The following is a 15,096-nucleotide window of genomic DNA, read 5'->3' as shown; positions in this document are numbered from 1 at the left end:
ACGAACCCGTGTCCCCTGCATCGGCAGGTGGACTCTCAACCACTGCACCACCAGGGAAGCCCACTTTCTAGTATTCTTAAGGTTCACTTTCTTTTTTATTTTTTCTTTTTAAAATTTATATATTTTGTGAAAACAATTATTTTGTCTAGCATTTTATTTATTACTTTTAATGAAAACAATTTTCTTTTTTTTTGCGGTACGCGGGCTTCTCACTGTGTGGCCTCTCTCGTTGCAGAGCACAGGCTCTGGACGCACAGGCTCAGCGGCCATGGCTCATGGGCCCCGCCGCTGCGTGGCATGTGGGATCTTCCCAGTCTGGGGCACGAACCCGTGTCCCCTGCATTGGCAGGCGGACTCTCAACCACTGCGCCACCAGGGAAGCCCAATGAAAACAATTTTTAACAGCACTTTTAAAGTGCTTCCTTTTTGCCAATCCCTTTTTTTTTTTTAATTTAATTTTATTTATTTTTGGCTGTGCTGGGTCTTCGTTGCTGCGTGCGGGCTTTCTCTAGTAGCAGCGAGCGGGGGCTACTCTTCGTTGTGGTGCGCCAGCTTCTCATTGCGGTGGCTTCTCTTGTTGCGGAGCGTGGGCTCTAGGCGCGTGGGCTTCAGTAGTTGTGGCTCGCGGACTCTAGAGCGCAGGCTCAGTAGTTGTGGCGCACGGGCTTAGTTGCTCCACGGCATGTGGGATCATCCCGGACCTGGGCTGGAACCCGTGTCTCCTGCATTGGCAGGCGGATTCTTAACCACTGCACCACTAGGGAAGCCCTGCCAATCCCTTTTAAAACATTTTTTTTTTAATTTAGCTCTAATAGGTACACATAGCACATTTTTAGAATTTGAGATATAATTGACATATATTAGTTTTAGGTGTGTATCGTGATTCAGTACTTGTATATATTGTGAAATGATCATCACAATAAAGCTAGATAACATCTGTCACCATACATAGTTACAAAAAATTTTTTTCTTGTGATGAGAACTTTTAAGATAAAGTCTCAGCAACTTTCAGATATGCAATATGGTATTATTAACTATAGTCACTGTGCTGTACTGAAACATGTTAAAAATTCTTATAATAACTATGAGGAAGGTTCTGTTATTCCCATTTTAAAGATGAGGAAACTGAGGCACTAAGTTACTGAGAAGTTATGTAACTTATCCAGGATCACACAGCTAGTAGCTATAGAGCTGGGAAGAGAATGTATACAGTCTGGTTTTACAATAATTGCTTTTAACCACTGCACACACTGCTTATTATGTCATTGCATTGTCTTTCCAAAGATTAGAAAACACAGTATTAAATAAGTTTCACTTTTTAAACATGAACTTTTTACCTTTAAATTAAACGTGATTCATTTATTCCATTTATCAGCACGTATTTACTGTCTTCTATGTTCTAGACACTGTGATAAGTGCTGAGTTTTGAACAAGATGTACATAATCCTGACCACATGGATTTTATATTCTAGCAGAGAAGGCATGCTAATAAGTTGTTCAACTAATGATTGAATTGCAGCTGTGGTAAATGCTACAAAGGAGAATTTGAGAGTAGAGTTTTTGCCAGGGATTCAAACGTGCTTTTAGCAGTTAGGGAAGGATTCAGTGAGAAAATGGCATTTGAGCTAAGCTGAGAAAGAAGCCTTTCTTTGCCTACCTGAGGGTGTAACTAAAATTAGAGACTTAGAACCACCAGAGTGGTTCTGCATAGCACTCTGGAAGGAGATGAGCTAAACTCTATATGCCTCATTTGCCCTGATACACACTTGATTTGTCCTAAAAGTATCACTGTTTTGTATATTTGGTGCCTAGTATAATTGACATTTATAATGCTGACACAGTCATGAAATAGACTATGTTCTTCATATTCTGTTTATTAAGACAGGGAAATGATAAAATAGAGAGTGAGAAAGGGTCTTCAGAAGTCTTAATCTACTGTTTTACCACTATACAAAAAGAGCCCCGGAAAATTCTACTGATTTGCCCAGAGGTTGGTTGTTTTTGTTTTTTTTTTAAATTCCTATAAATAGTGTAAATGAAAAAGATGTGTTTCGAAAAGTGTTTTAGTTGTGTGAAAAACTCAGTTATACAAAATAGTTTTTCCTTAATTACATGAGAAAATGATATGTTGATATAGTATTTATATTTAAAAGTTTCTCAGCTGGCCTCCTTTAGCCCTACTGGGAGTAAGGGTAAGCTTGTTATTTTTCTGTATAACTAGAGGGACTTGAATTAAATTGAAAAAGAAAGAAAAAAAACAGGGGGGAAAATGTTGATGGTACTAAAGGTGAAAATAACCTGAAGTTATACATAATTTGATTCTTTTATATAGTAACAATGTTCATGAGTAATTTTTTTAACTGTACAAAAATGTTTTATCTGTGTTGGGACTGCAGTGAAACTTCCTCATAGCATCTGTTCTCTTCTCTGTTTAATAATTTCTTATATGAAATTTTTATTCCAAAAGACTCAGCTATTAGTTAGTAGAAGAAAATTATATCTCCCTAATACTTGCCTCATCAATTACCAAAGATAGAAAATGTTACAGAGAAGCTTCATGTTATATAACAAAGTTTACAGAAAAGTCACCATTTTCTTTTTGACTTAGTCATCTCATTTTTGATAGATTGCAAAGGTCGACTGCAAGGAGGTACTAGACATCATATGTAATCTGGAATCCGAGGGTCAGGATAACACAGCATTTGTTCTTTGTACGACTTACCTTACCCAGCAGCTCCAAACTGCAAGTGTATATTGTTCTTGGTAAGTATATTTAGTTTTTATTCCCTTTATTTGTTAGTACATAGTATATAGCATTTAGAGTTTATGTAAAATGTTGGTTTATTTCAAACTTGAAGAATAAGCAGATTAAATGATGACATGAGAATTAAATCTTTCTTAAAAGCTAAACCATTCAATTAAAAACATTATTGGTTTAATCTTTTCCAGGAGAGTCCAAAAATAAAGAAAGAGTAAAAAGTCTGAGCTCCTCTTGATTATTCCATGGAGAGTTGTCTGTTAACTTCAATATATATCTTCTTTGAAGATAAAATTATGGCAGTATAAACCAAATTGGTGTTAGGTTGTTTTCTTTTACATTTATTACATCTTCTGATAGTCATTTTTCCCCTCTTATTTGGAAACTCACTAATTATCTAGGTTTCTAGGTCAAACTTGCACTAGAGAAGGAAACCCATTTGAATTGTAATCTTTTTTTGCAACTTTGGTACTATTTAGCACAATTGCATTCTTTGGTTTTAATTCAATTTATATCTTGTTTGCCTACAGAGTACTTAGTTGCTAAAAAGGTCACAGTAAGTGTAACCCTTGGTTCTTTCATCCTAACTATTGAAACTATTTAGGACAGCAGGACAAATGTGGTACACAGGAAACCTCTAAAATGCAAGACTCTATGGATAAGTATCAGATTAGTGGTACAGAAAACACTGTAAGAGATTAGAGAAGGGTGCACACTGTACACCAGTGTTTAAGGAAGGTGTCAGGGAGGAGGTAGTATTTGAGCTTTAATTCAAAGAATGGATTGGATTTGCATAACCTTGATTAGAGGAGCTTCTAAGAATGGCTTGAAGTTGGAAGTAAGCATTTTGTTTATAGGAAAACCTTTCATATACTTCAGCCCTTATTGATCTTCCTTTGGAGCATCTGTGTATATCTATAAAGTTTTATAATTATTAGTATTTTTTATGTTGCTGTATTTCTTTTTATTTACTAATTTTTATACAAATACTATTTGAGTTCCTTAAATTATCTCTCCCAATCCTCCTAATAATCATTGTACAGATAAGGCAGTGGAGGATCAACAGGATCTGAGAAGTCTTATAATTGCCCACAGTCTCAGAGCTAAAGTGGTAGAGAGTAAAGCCCAGGCCTTTTGACCCCTAATACAGTGCTTTTCTTCTGTGCAGTTGTTTTCTTGGCACAGGGACAGAATTCACATCGCAGTCTTCTACTAAGTCCTCTGTGCCAGACTTATATCTCCTCTGAGAAAGGAGATACTGAGATAGGGGCTTAAATATCATTGTGGGCATTTTGTTAGCTAACCAAAAAAAAAAAAAAAAAAAAAAAAAGGTGCTATAAGTAAAAAGAATTTTAGCAGAGCAGTGAGATTTTTGATCACTATCAAGTAGAAGAATTTTTTTTTCATTCATTAGAGACTTAACCTCAGTAAAACAAATGTATTTACTTGTGGAATAACCCCCATTTTTTCTTTTTACAGTTGTTTTCTTTGCCTATAATGAAAAAAATATCTGTTAGCTATAGCGAGGTTTTTAGTGCAAAGAATACATTAAATCACATATGGGATGTGTTACAGATTATAAAGTGTTTTTCAAACTATAGTCACACAGTTCTTTTAATATTCTTGATATAGCTTCCCTTTTTTTTAGTGAGTCTAGGATTAATGCTGTTCTCCTGCAGCAGGAAGGGATTAAAAGGGATTTCCCTCTTATTGGCCTCCTGAGGAGCTATAATGAGTAAAGGAGAGGAAAGAAAATCTTAAATCACTTCACACTTTGTTAAAAGTAAGCTTCTTCCAAGCAATTCAGAGGGAAATAGAATATAAAATTTTAGAATTTTAAAACATTTTTTTCGCCCTTCTGTTGTTTTCAAAGGCTTTGGGGGTGGGTGGGTGGGGAGGCGGTGGTAGTGGGATATTGGAGTTAGCATAGCCATAACATAAAAACAGTGAATTTTACTAAGGAAAATGAGTCCCAGGAATTCTGTTCAAATAGGATAGATTCTTTTGTTGTGCTAGAGGTGTCCTAGCAGAAGATAGTAGGCTATTTGGGAGTATTTGTCTAGAAAAGAAAAAAATTGTTTATTACTTGGTATTTTATTGATGACAATAAAGTTGGAATATGATAATAAAAGCAGACACTTATTTTAAATACACATATTAGAATTTATTAAGTGTCATTCTCGAATTTGGTCACCATTGAAGATATTTGAAAGGTAAACTATGTAACTATCACCCAAAACAGTTTTTTATTCTTTTAAATTTCCTTCAGAGACATTTACAAATTACAATAAAATATATCATTACTTTATAGCAATTACCATATTACTGATCTCAAAATGTATATCACTCAGCTTATTCATTAAGCTTAACCCCGGAAGATTTTTGGCTATTTGCAAAAATCAATGAAGTGCTGGAGGAATGAGTTCCCTATATTTGTCTAGCAATGGTAACATAATTAGAGTAGCCATGCAAGTGAGAAAGATAACCCTTTTGAATGGGACAGTCTACATACAAATGTGTAATTGCTGCTGCTTCTTTAAAATAAAATGATACAGTTGAACCTTAAACCTCCACACTAAGCTTTCAGTGAGTATTTGATAGGTTGACGTTTGGTTTCTGTAACACCTCTGAGCTTTAAATCTTTTATGTTGTATATTTGTGTTTCTTCAGATGTAATTTCGTGTCGCTTCTCTCCCAACTAGACTGTGATATAGCAGGGTTGTCATGTATGTTGTCTAGTTTACAGTTCAGTCCCCAGCACCTGGCGAAGACCAGATCCAGATATCCATTCATGTTTTATTTAACTGAATTTTTTAGAGGAAAAATGAAGTCATGAGAATCATCTATATTTGCAGGAACCCTCTTTAGGGAGTGGTCATTCCTTAATTCCACAAAGTTTTCTTTGCCTCATTTCTAAAATACCTAAATTCTAGATCACAGTTTGACATCGTGGGCCTCCTGCTTTGCAGAAGCAGTGCAGTTTAATGTTCTTGCTTGGTAGCTAGATGTCTGCCTAAATGTGTTTCCTACTATTAATAGAACTAAATTTCCTCTCCAATTTTTATGAATTTGTATATAATTTGTTGTCTTGAGGTAGGCGGTGGGCTAATTTGAGGGTGCAGTAAATCATCTGAAGCATCCATATAGTAGAATCATTTTCAATACATTCTTTAATGGTGGTCCATTTTTTTAAAAATCACATCATTGTAGTGGTTGAAGAAGTATTGTCCTAGTGCATGTATGATCCAGGAGGCTATAAGTTGCTGTTGGTGGTTTCATTGTTCCAGTGTGCAGATTTGAATGGATGATTAAAGTGACATCTTGGCATTCTCACTAGTAATCCACTGGTTTTCATGGTGTCAGGCATGTTTGTATGTTTGGGTGGGTAATGGTAGTTCTAGTTTGTTTTGGTAATAGTTTTAAATCGCTCAGTTTTAACTGTGGAAATAAGTGTACAAATATAAAATACATGATAGAAATGTTCTTTTTTGATCGTGGTTATTTGGAGTTAACTAGAGTTTGAAATATTAAATTTGGAATAAATCAAGCCCTAGACATTCTGATTTTTTAAAAAAAAATCATTTTGAGAGACTTTAATTCTCAACCTGCCTTTTATCACTTTATCAGATTTGCCTAACTTTAAACTTGTAGCTAGTTGGTGAATTTTAGATAGTAGATATCCTTTACCCTTTTATCTTCATAATCAGGTTTTACTAGCTTTGATAATTTTGTTCTTTTCAAATAGCATAGATTTCACATATATTTTGGTAGGTACTTACTTTATCTGAGAGCATATGTAATTCTCCATTTCCTTTGTTATTCAGAATTTTGCATTATTCTCTAAAGTTTTATTAGTAACATGCTTACATGTGAATGAAGCAGCCTTCTAAGTTTAAAAATGAACAGTCATCCCAGTTACTTGCCTGCCTGGTAGCTGTTCTCAGTTTTTACTTTTTCTGGTTAGGAAAGCAATGCTAGTCACCAAACACAAATATTTAAAGGCATTTTAAGTTAATTTTACTTGTTATATATAGCTCAAATTTTCCTTCATTAAATATCATAAGTTTTAATCATATGTCTTGAGACATATATTTATTTCAATCTTTGAAGCAAGTTTTATATCTACGTAAGAATTTTACCATATGAGAATCCCAGTTACCTCCTTAAAAGTATAAGAAAATACGTTCTGTTAAACATGTTTGTTTTTAAATCTATTATAAAAAGAGGTGTATTCATTTCTTAAGCTTTGGGTTTGTATCGTTTCCTGGAATAGTCTGTGTTAATAGCAATAATAGGATATTAGTGTTCTGAAACTGGCTCGTGAAAATAATATTTTTTAATGGTAATTATTTAACAAATACACAGTATCCATTGAGGTTGTACAGAAAAGAGTCACTTTAAAACTTTTTTTTTTTAAATAAGTTTATTTATTTATTTTTGGCTGTGTTGGGTCTTCATTTCTGTGCGAGGGCTTTCTCTAGTTGCGGCGAGCGGGGGCCACTCTTCATCGTGGTGCGCGGGCCTCTCACTGTCACGGCCTCTCCAGGCTCCAGACGTGCAGGCTCAGTAGTTGTGGCTCACAGGCTTAGTTGCTCCGCGGCATGTGGTATCTTCCCAGACCAGGTCTCGAACCCATGTCCCCTGCATTGGCAGGCAGATTCTTAACCACTGCACCACCAGGGAAGACCTAAAAAATTTTTTTAAATAAATTTATTTATTTTATTTTTGGCTGCGTTGGGTCTTCGTTGCTGCACAAGGGCTTTCTCTAGTTGCAGCAAGCAGGGGCTACGCTTGGCTGCAGTGCGCGGGCTTCTCGTTGCAGTGGCTTCTCTTGTTGCGGAGCACGGGCTCTAGGTGTGCAGGCTTCAGTAGTTGTGGTGCACAAGCTTGGTTGCTCTGTGGCATGTGGGATCTTCCCGGATCAGGGCTCGAACCCGTGTCACCTTCATTGGCAGGTGGATTCTTAACCACTGCCCCACCAGGGAAGTCCCCAGTCACGTTTTTTAAAGTGATAACATTCTCTTCTGTTTTGCTAAGGAACTTTCCTTGAATTCACATTTCATATTAACATTAGCATTTCTATTCTGGGCATTTGTTGAGTTTCTTGTGCTTTTCCTTTAGAGTTTTCTCTTAGCCCATTCAGTACTTTTATTTAACTTATTCTTTTCAAGCTTTTCTTCGTTTTCATAATGAATATTTGTGGGATTCTTGTATTTTAGCCATTTCCAAGAGTGCCATTTTGATAATTTTATTAGTAATATTTAAGATATTATCATTCCAAGACAAAGGCCTAAGTAGCATCATGACATTTTAGAGATGGAAAGGGCCCATGAGATTAACGTGGTGAGGTACTATACCATTAGAATATTTCATAGTTGTATATACACTTTGTTGGCAGCGTATCGATGTCTGATGAGCCTTTCCCACTAGGACAGGGCTTAATTCAGTCACTATAATTACCAATGTAAGGGGTAAAACCTTTTGGAACAAGATGGGATCTAAGTAAGTCTTTGAAAATGTCAGCATAAAGGAAGTAGTCTTTTGTTGTTTTTATTTTTGCCCAGGTACGAAGAAGAAAGAAGTGAGGGAATTTTCAAGGATTCTTCTTCTTAATAATTTTACTAGTTTGAGAGGAAGCAGAATATAGACAGTTTTTTTCTTCTAGGTTTTAGTTACTGTCACCTTTTTTTCACAAACCAAAAAACTGGGGTAGCAAATACCACTTGCTTTAAATGTTTTACCATAATCTTTCTTTTTATAGGGAATTGACTCTCTTTTGGAGTAAACTGCAAAGAAGAATTGATCCTTCTATAGACACTTTTTTGGAGCGCTGTCGTCAGTTTGGTGTCATAGCTAAAACACAGCAGCATTTATTTTGCCTGATTAGAGTTATACAAACTGAAGTGAGTAATTTATGCTTTTTATGCTGATTGTTGTGGAGGGAAGAAATGAGTGGGGAGATAACTTCTCAGGAAACTCCTTTTAAATAAGGGAAAATGAGAAATAATGGAGTTTAATAAGGTTATGGGATGGGACATATCTAGCTGTTTCTACAGACTTACTTCCTAGGAATCTACATGGGAAATAGTGATTGACTTGGCAGACCACTGGAGGAGGGAAAGATTATGTTTCTTGGTTGTCACCTCAACCACCCTATATCTCCTTTTCCTAGAACAGTGTTCTGTATTTTTATATAGGCATGTTTGTTTGCAAATTAACATAATAATTATAAAGAAAGAAAGTAAAATTGTATTTTTCAGCTCCTTCTGGATGGAGTGATAGATTTTCTAGGTTTTGGACTAACAGAACAGTTCCAGAATCGACTGTACACAAATTATAAACTGTGCAAATTAGGAAACAAGTTAGGTTTTTTTCATTTTTTGTTTTTTGTTTTTCTTAAAGAAATAAATATTTCCTAAAATGAAATGGAAGTGCCTTGTTTTTTTAGTTCAGCCCCATAAATATATGCTAAGACTGCCAGCCTGGAGATTTGAGATGATTCTTATGCTATGTTCTGTTTCTGTTTTGTTTTTAATACCTACTCATGACTGACATCTCTATATACCCATATCTATAATGGTTTATGCGTATGTTTTATGGGTTACATCTTTGACAACATCCAGGGATTGTTTATACTAAAGTCAAGGCACAGTTGTATCTTTGATACCTCCCATCTCCTTTAATGTAACCTTCCATATCCTATACTTTATTTGAAATACGTGTATCTAGTCTTCTCCAGTGAAGACAGGAAAAGGTAAAAGTTGTCTGAAGCAAATTCATGGTCAGATAAGCTAGGTGATAATTATTTCTCATCACTGCAAATGAAGTTGTGTCTCCTATCTCATAGAGAACATGTTCAAGTAATTACAGAACTTGCCTTGTTTAAAAAAAATTAGTGGTACAACTGGCCTTTAAAAAGTTGTTTTTTTTCCAATCTTTAAGGGAAGTATGAATTTTCTGTTGCTGCATAACATATTACCACAACTTAGCACTTCAGTTAACACCCATTTATTAGCTCACAGTTTTGTAGGGCAGAAGTCCAGCACAGTGTGGCACGGTTCACTGCTCAGTATCACAAGGCTGAAATTGAGGTGTTGGCCGGGCTGAGTTTTTATATGGAGGCTCTGTGGAAAATCCACTTCTAAGCTCATTTTTATTGTTGACAGAATTCAGTTCCTTTCAGTTGTAGGGCTGAAGTCCTCATTTTCTTGCTGGCTGTCAGCCACAGTCTGTTTTCCGCTCCTAGAAGCCACCCTCATGCCATTCCTTCATTTTCAATCCAGCAAAGGCGCTAGTTCTTCAAATCTGACCTCCTCTACCTCTGACTTCCAGATCTAGATTTAAAGGGCTTGAGTGATTAGGTCAGGTCTAGGTAATCCAACTTGTCTTAAGATCAGTGGATTTGAGGCTTTAATTACATCTGCAAAGTCCCTTTTGCCATGTAACGTAACATAACTATAGGAATGATATTTATAGGTTCTGCTTATACTCAAAGCAAGGAGATTATACAAAAGTGAAGGTCAGTGGGGGTCATCTTAGATTTCTGTTTACCTCAAGGAACCACAAAAAATGGGAAAGATGCTAGAGGATTAGGGAAGGTGGGCTTCTGACACAGACCAAGGAATTTGCTGTCCATTTGTATAACCAAAACCCATTTCTTTTTCATCTCAGTCTAGGACATTTTCCACTGTAATCCTTGTTTATATTTGTCCTGAAGGGTAGGAAAGATATGGACTGGTAGGTGGAAGGGGAGTGAATGTGGAATTCTTTTCAGATTGAGACTTAACCTCTAGCTTTTTAAAAGAGAGGTGATCCAACCTGTATCAGTTGGGATGTAGTTCTACTGTGAATGGTAGATATCCCACAGTGATAGCGGTGTAAAGAAGACAGAAGTTTCTCCCTCTCCTATACAGGTAGATAACCCAGGTAGACAGGCCAGGGTTGCTCTCATGGCTCCACATATCAGAAACCCAGGTTCCTTTTATCTGCTGTTAACACTTAGCTTCCATCTCATATTCCAATCCCAGCTATATCTCCATTCCAGAAAGCGAGAAGTGGAGTGGAGAGCAAACCACACTGACACACCTTTTCCCCCCCTCCTTCAAACACACACACACACACACACACACACACACACGGTTACATCTAGCTGCAGGGGAAAGCTAAGAGATATGTTGATTATTTGATTATTCCAGGTGACTTTGTAACCAGATAAAACCAGGTGTTCTGTTTTTGTAAAAGAAGAGGTGAAACGATATTAGCACAGCTAGCAACCAGTCACATAGCCCTTGCGAAGGAAAAGGTTAATGATGCTGAAAAGCTTTTGTGGGCGTTGGGTCTCTTGCGGAAGGAGGGCCTTGTAATAGAACCTCCTTATGTTCTGGGCTTCAGTTTTCTATAAACAAAGAGCTTAAACCAAATGATCAATTAAAAGTGCTCAGAGTTGTTAAATTTTGATTCTGTGACTTGAGAAAGTCATACTGGAAGGGATGACTTTAGAGAATCCAGGGTCTCTCTCAAGACTTCAAAAATAGTATGACAGAAGAAAGGATGTGGATGTGGTTATATTTGAAGTAGAAGGCATAAGAAGAGGGATAATCTTGAAGCCAGTTTATCTGGCCTTAGGGCCCTTTTTGGTGGAACATATAAGTAGTACTGTTTTGCAAAACATGACTTTATTTAGTTTAATCCCTTCTCTTTAGTAATAAAGAAGCTGAAAATTAGAGATGCGTGACTTTTGGAGAAAGTGTTAAGTTTTAAAATCATAGGTTCTTAACAAGTTACTTAACCCCTTTGGAAGACTGTGAGATAAACAGCAAAGAATGTGTGTTGTTTCTTAAACAGCCTAATCTAGTTGAAATGGTAAAATCTGTGAAATCATTAAGAACACTTTTCAAAAAAAAAAACAACTACCATTATACATTCTGAACAGATATACCAAGAAGTTACTTGTTAAAGGAGTGATGAATAAATTAGAATTAGGATATGGAATGTGGAGCTGAATTTTGAAGAAACTGATAGATATGAGTAATTTGATAGGTTTTAAACCAGGAAGCTGAAGAAGTGCCTTGGCATATTGTATCAAGGGCACATGGGATATAGCCAAGTCGATTAACTTTGGAGTTGGTATAGAGTGTAAAGTGGTTAAGACTCAGACGCTGGGAAAAGATGCTTTAAGTTTAAATTCTTGCTCCTCTGCTCACTAGCTGGTGACATTGGCAACTAATTTTCTGAGCCTTGGTTTCTTCATCTATAAAATGAGGATGATGTATGCAAAAAGTTTATTTAGAATAGTGCCTAGGATGTAGTAAGGAGTCTGTAAATTGATGGCAATTATTTCTTTGTGTTCTCAGCATTTAGAATGGTGCCCAACAAGAATAATTGCTTAACAAATTGATGTTTGAACAGTGGAATTTATCCTCAAATATTTTACATGGGGTTCTGTTGAATATTTACTATGTTCCAACATTGTAATACTCATTTTGTGTTACCTTATTTCATTTTTATAATAGCATTAGGAGGAAAATCCAGTACTGCCACTATAATTATCATTGTACAGATGAGGAAACTGAGGCTTAGAGGAGTTAAAAACTTCTCACTGTAGTGAAGCTGGTGTTCAAAGTCAGTCAGAGTCATACTCAAAATTCTGTGCTCTTAAGTACTGTATTTTAAGCCACTCTGCCATAAGATCCTCCTTTTCTTGGTTTATATTATTTTCACGCACCCTTTCAGCCTCTCACATGAAAGAATCATCTTAAATGCACTTACCTTTTGTCATATACAACCAGATCTTTTTTGTGATTTTTGACTGATTTCTGAGAACTTCCTGCTATAGAGAAATTTTCTGTTGTTTTTCCATGGGAAACTGAGATTTCAGTACACCTGTAACTATAGAGTATTAATTCTTTTAGGAGGAAATGGAAAGGATCATTTATTCTAAGGCTTGAGGTTTTGAAAGCACCCAATTTTTCATGACATAGACATATGAGTTTTTTAAATTGAATTCAATCTTAGACTCACTTTTATACATGTGTTTCCTCTTGCACCCATTTATTTAAGCCCTATCCTTCCTGCCCAGCTTGAGACAACTCTTTTTTGAATCCTTCAGTGACCTTATTTATCCTGACTGAGCTCCTTTGAATTTATGTGCTTTTATACATTTGGCACACAGATAAATTCCTTGAGGGTTAAGGACTGCTTTAATATGCAGTGCCTTATAAAGTTGGATACTCTATAAATGTGCATTGTTGTTGTTCATGGTTGTAACATCTAATCCAGTCCTTTGAATGTTGAAAGAAGGAGGATCTAAATGTAACTGCAGGAAGAAAGATTTAAGAACTTTAAGTTTTAAGAAGTGTGTGTGTGTGTGTGTGTGTGTGTCTTATCAGTGAAAGTTACGTAATGTTTCCAAACTGGGGAAAAAAAACCTTTTCTTCCCTATTTTTCTTAACAGGCACAAGATGCTGGTCTTGGGGTGTCGATTTTACTATGTGTCAGAGCTCTCCAACTCAGATCAAGTGAGGATGAAGAAATGAAGGCATCAGTTTGTAAAACAATTGCTTGTCTTTTACCAGAAGATTTAGAAGTTAGACGAGCCTGTCAGCTTACAGAATTCTTAATTGAACCCAGTTTGGATGGATTTAATATGTTGGAAGAACTGTATTCTCAACCAGATCAAAAATTTGATGAAGAAAATGCACCAGTTCCGAATTCTCTCCGATGTGAGCTTTTACTAGCTTTAAAAGCCCACTGGCCTTTTGATCCTGAATTTTGGGACTGGAAAACTTTAAAACGACACTGCCACCAACTTCTGGGACAAGAAGCCTCAGATTCTGATGATGACCTAAGTGGCTATGAACTGTCTATTAATGACACAGATGTTTTAGAGTCATTTCTTAGTGATTATGAGGAAAGTAAAGAAGATAAACAATATAGAAGAAGAGATTTGACAGATCACCAAAAGGAGAAAAGAGACAAAAAACCCATTGGTTCTTCTGAAAGATACCAGAGATGGCTTCAGTATAAATTTTTCTGTTTGTTATGTAAGCGGGAATGTATAGAGGCCAGGATTCTTCATCATTCTAAGATGCATATGGAAGATGGAATTTACACCTGTCCGGTTTGTATTAAAAAATTCAAGAGAAAAGAAATATTTGTTCCTCATGTGATGGAACATGTTAAAATGCCACCAAGCAGAAGGGACCGCTCGAGAAAGAAGTTACTGTTGAAAGGCTCTCAAAAGGGAGTTTGTCCCAAGAGCCCTTCTGCAACCCTAGAGCAAGGTCAGTCATTGAATGAACAAGCCAAAGGAGAGTCACATGAGTATGTCACATTCAGCAAATTAGAAGATTGCCACCTGCAAGACAGAGATTTGTACCCATGTCCTGGCACAGACTGTTCCCGTGTGTTTAAGCAGTTTAAATACTTAAGTGTGCATCTTAAAGCTGAACACCAAAATAATGATGAAAATGCCAAGCACTACTTAGATATGAAAAATAGAAGAGAGAAGTGTACTTACTGTCGACGACATTTCATGTCTGCTTTTCACCTGCGAGAGCATGAACAAGTGCATTGTGGTCCTCAGCCTTATATGTGTGTATCTATAGATTGCTATGCTAGGTTTGGATCAGTGAATGAACTGCTTAACCATAAACAAAAACATGATGATCTGCGTTATAAATGTGAATTAAATGGCTGTAATATTGTTTTCAGTGACTTGGGACAGCTTTACCACCATGAAGCACAACACTTTAGGGATGCATCTTACACATGCAACTTCGTTGGCTGTAAAAAGTTCTATTATTCCAAAATTGAATACCAGAATCACCTCTCAATGCATAATGTTGAAAGTTCAAATGGAGATGTGAAGAAATCAGTGAAACTGGAGGCTGCAGCAGGTGACAAGCAAGATTGTATTGATCAGCCCCATCTACTTGACCAAACTGATAAATCACATTTACCAGAGGATCTTCTTTTCTGTGCAGGATCAGCTAGTTCTCAAATAGAAACTGCAGAAAATCTGAAAGAAAACAGTGACAGTAATTCTAGTGACCAGTTAAGTCATAGCTCTTCAGCTTCCATGAATGAAGAGTTAATTGACACACTGGATCACTCTGAAACCATGCAGGATATATTATTGTCTCACGAGAAAGTCTTTGTGCCCTCCGGTTTAAAAGAAAAATGTTCCAATGTGGCAGTTTGTTTTGATGGGACTAAGTTTACCTGTGGTTTTGATGGCTGTGGTTCCACGTACAAAAACGCAAGAGGCATGCAGAAGCATCTAAGGAAGGTTCATCCATACCATTTCAAACCCAAAAAGGTAAAGACAAAAGATCTCT

At 36.4% G+C, this 15,096-nt stretch overlaps 1 protein-coding gene across 1 annotated transcript in view; it reads left to right on the top strand.

Annotated features, from left to right (window-relative positions):
• Positions 1-15,096, top strand: part of RLF (RLF zinc finger) — an 83,011-nt gene that overhangs the window by 65,053 nt on the left and 2,862 nt on the right. Inside the window, exons 6-8 of the mRNA XM_007453756.1 lie at positions 2,627-2,763; positions 8,520-8,661; positions 13,212-15,079. Coding sequence (XP_007453818.1) covers positions 2,627-2,763; positions 8,520-8,661; positions 13,212-15,079 — 2,147 coding nt within the window. The remainder of the gene's footprint in view (positions 1-2,626; positions 2,764-8,519; positions 8,662-13,211; positions 15,080-15,096) is intronic.

This window comes from Lipotes vexillifer, unplaced genomic scaffold (genome assembly GCF_000442215.2).
Source record: "Lipotes vexillifer unplaced genomic scaffold, Lipotes_vexillifer_v1.1 scaffold213, whole genome shotgun sequence".
In the NCBI taxonomy this organism is placed as follows: Eukaryota; Metazoa; Chordata; class Mammalia; order Artiodactyla; family Lipotidae; genus Lipotes; species Lipotes vexillifer.
The sequence above is the reverse complement of the archived record's forward strand: the minus strand, read 5'-3'. Positions and strand labels throughout refer to the sequence as shown.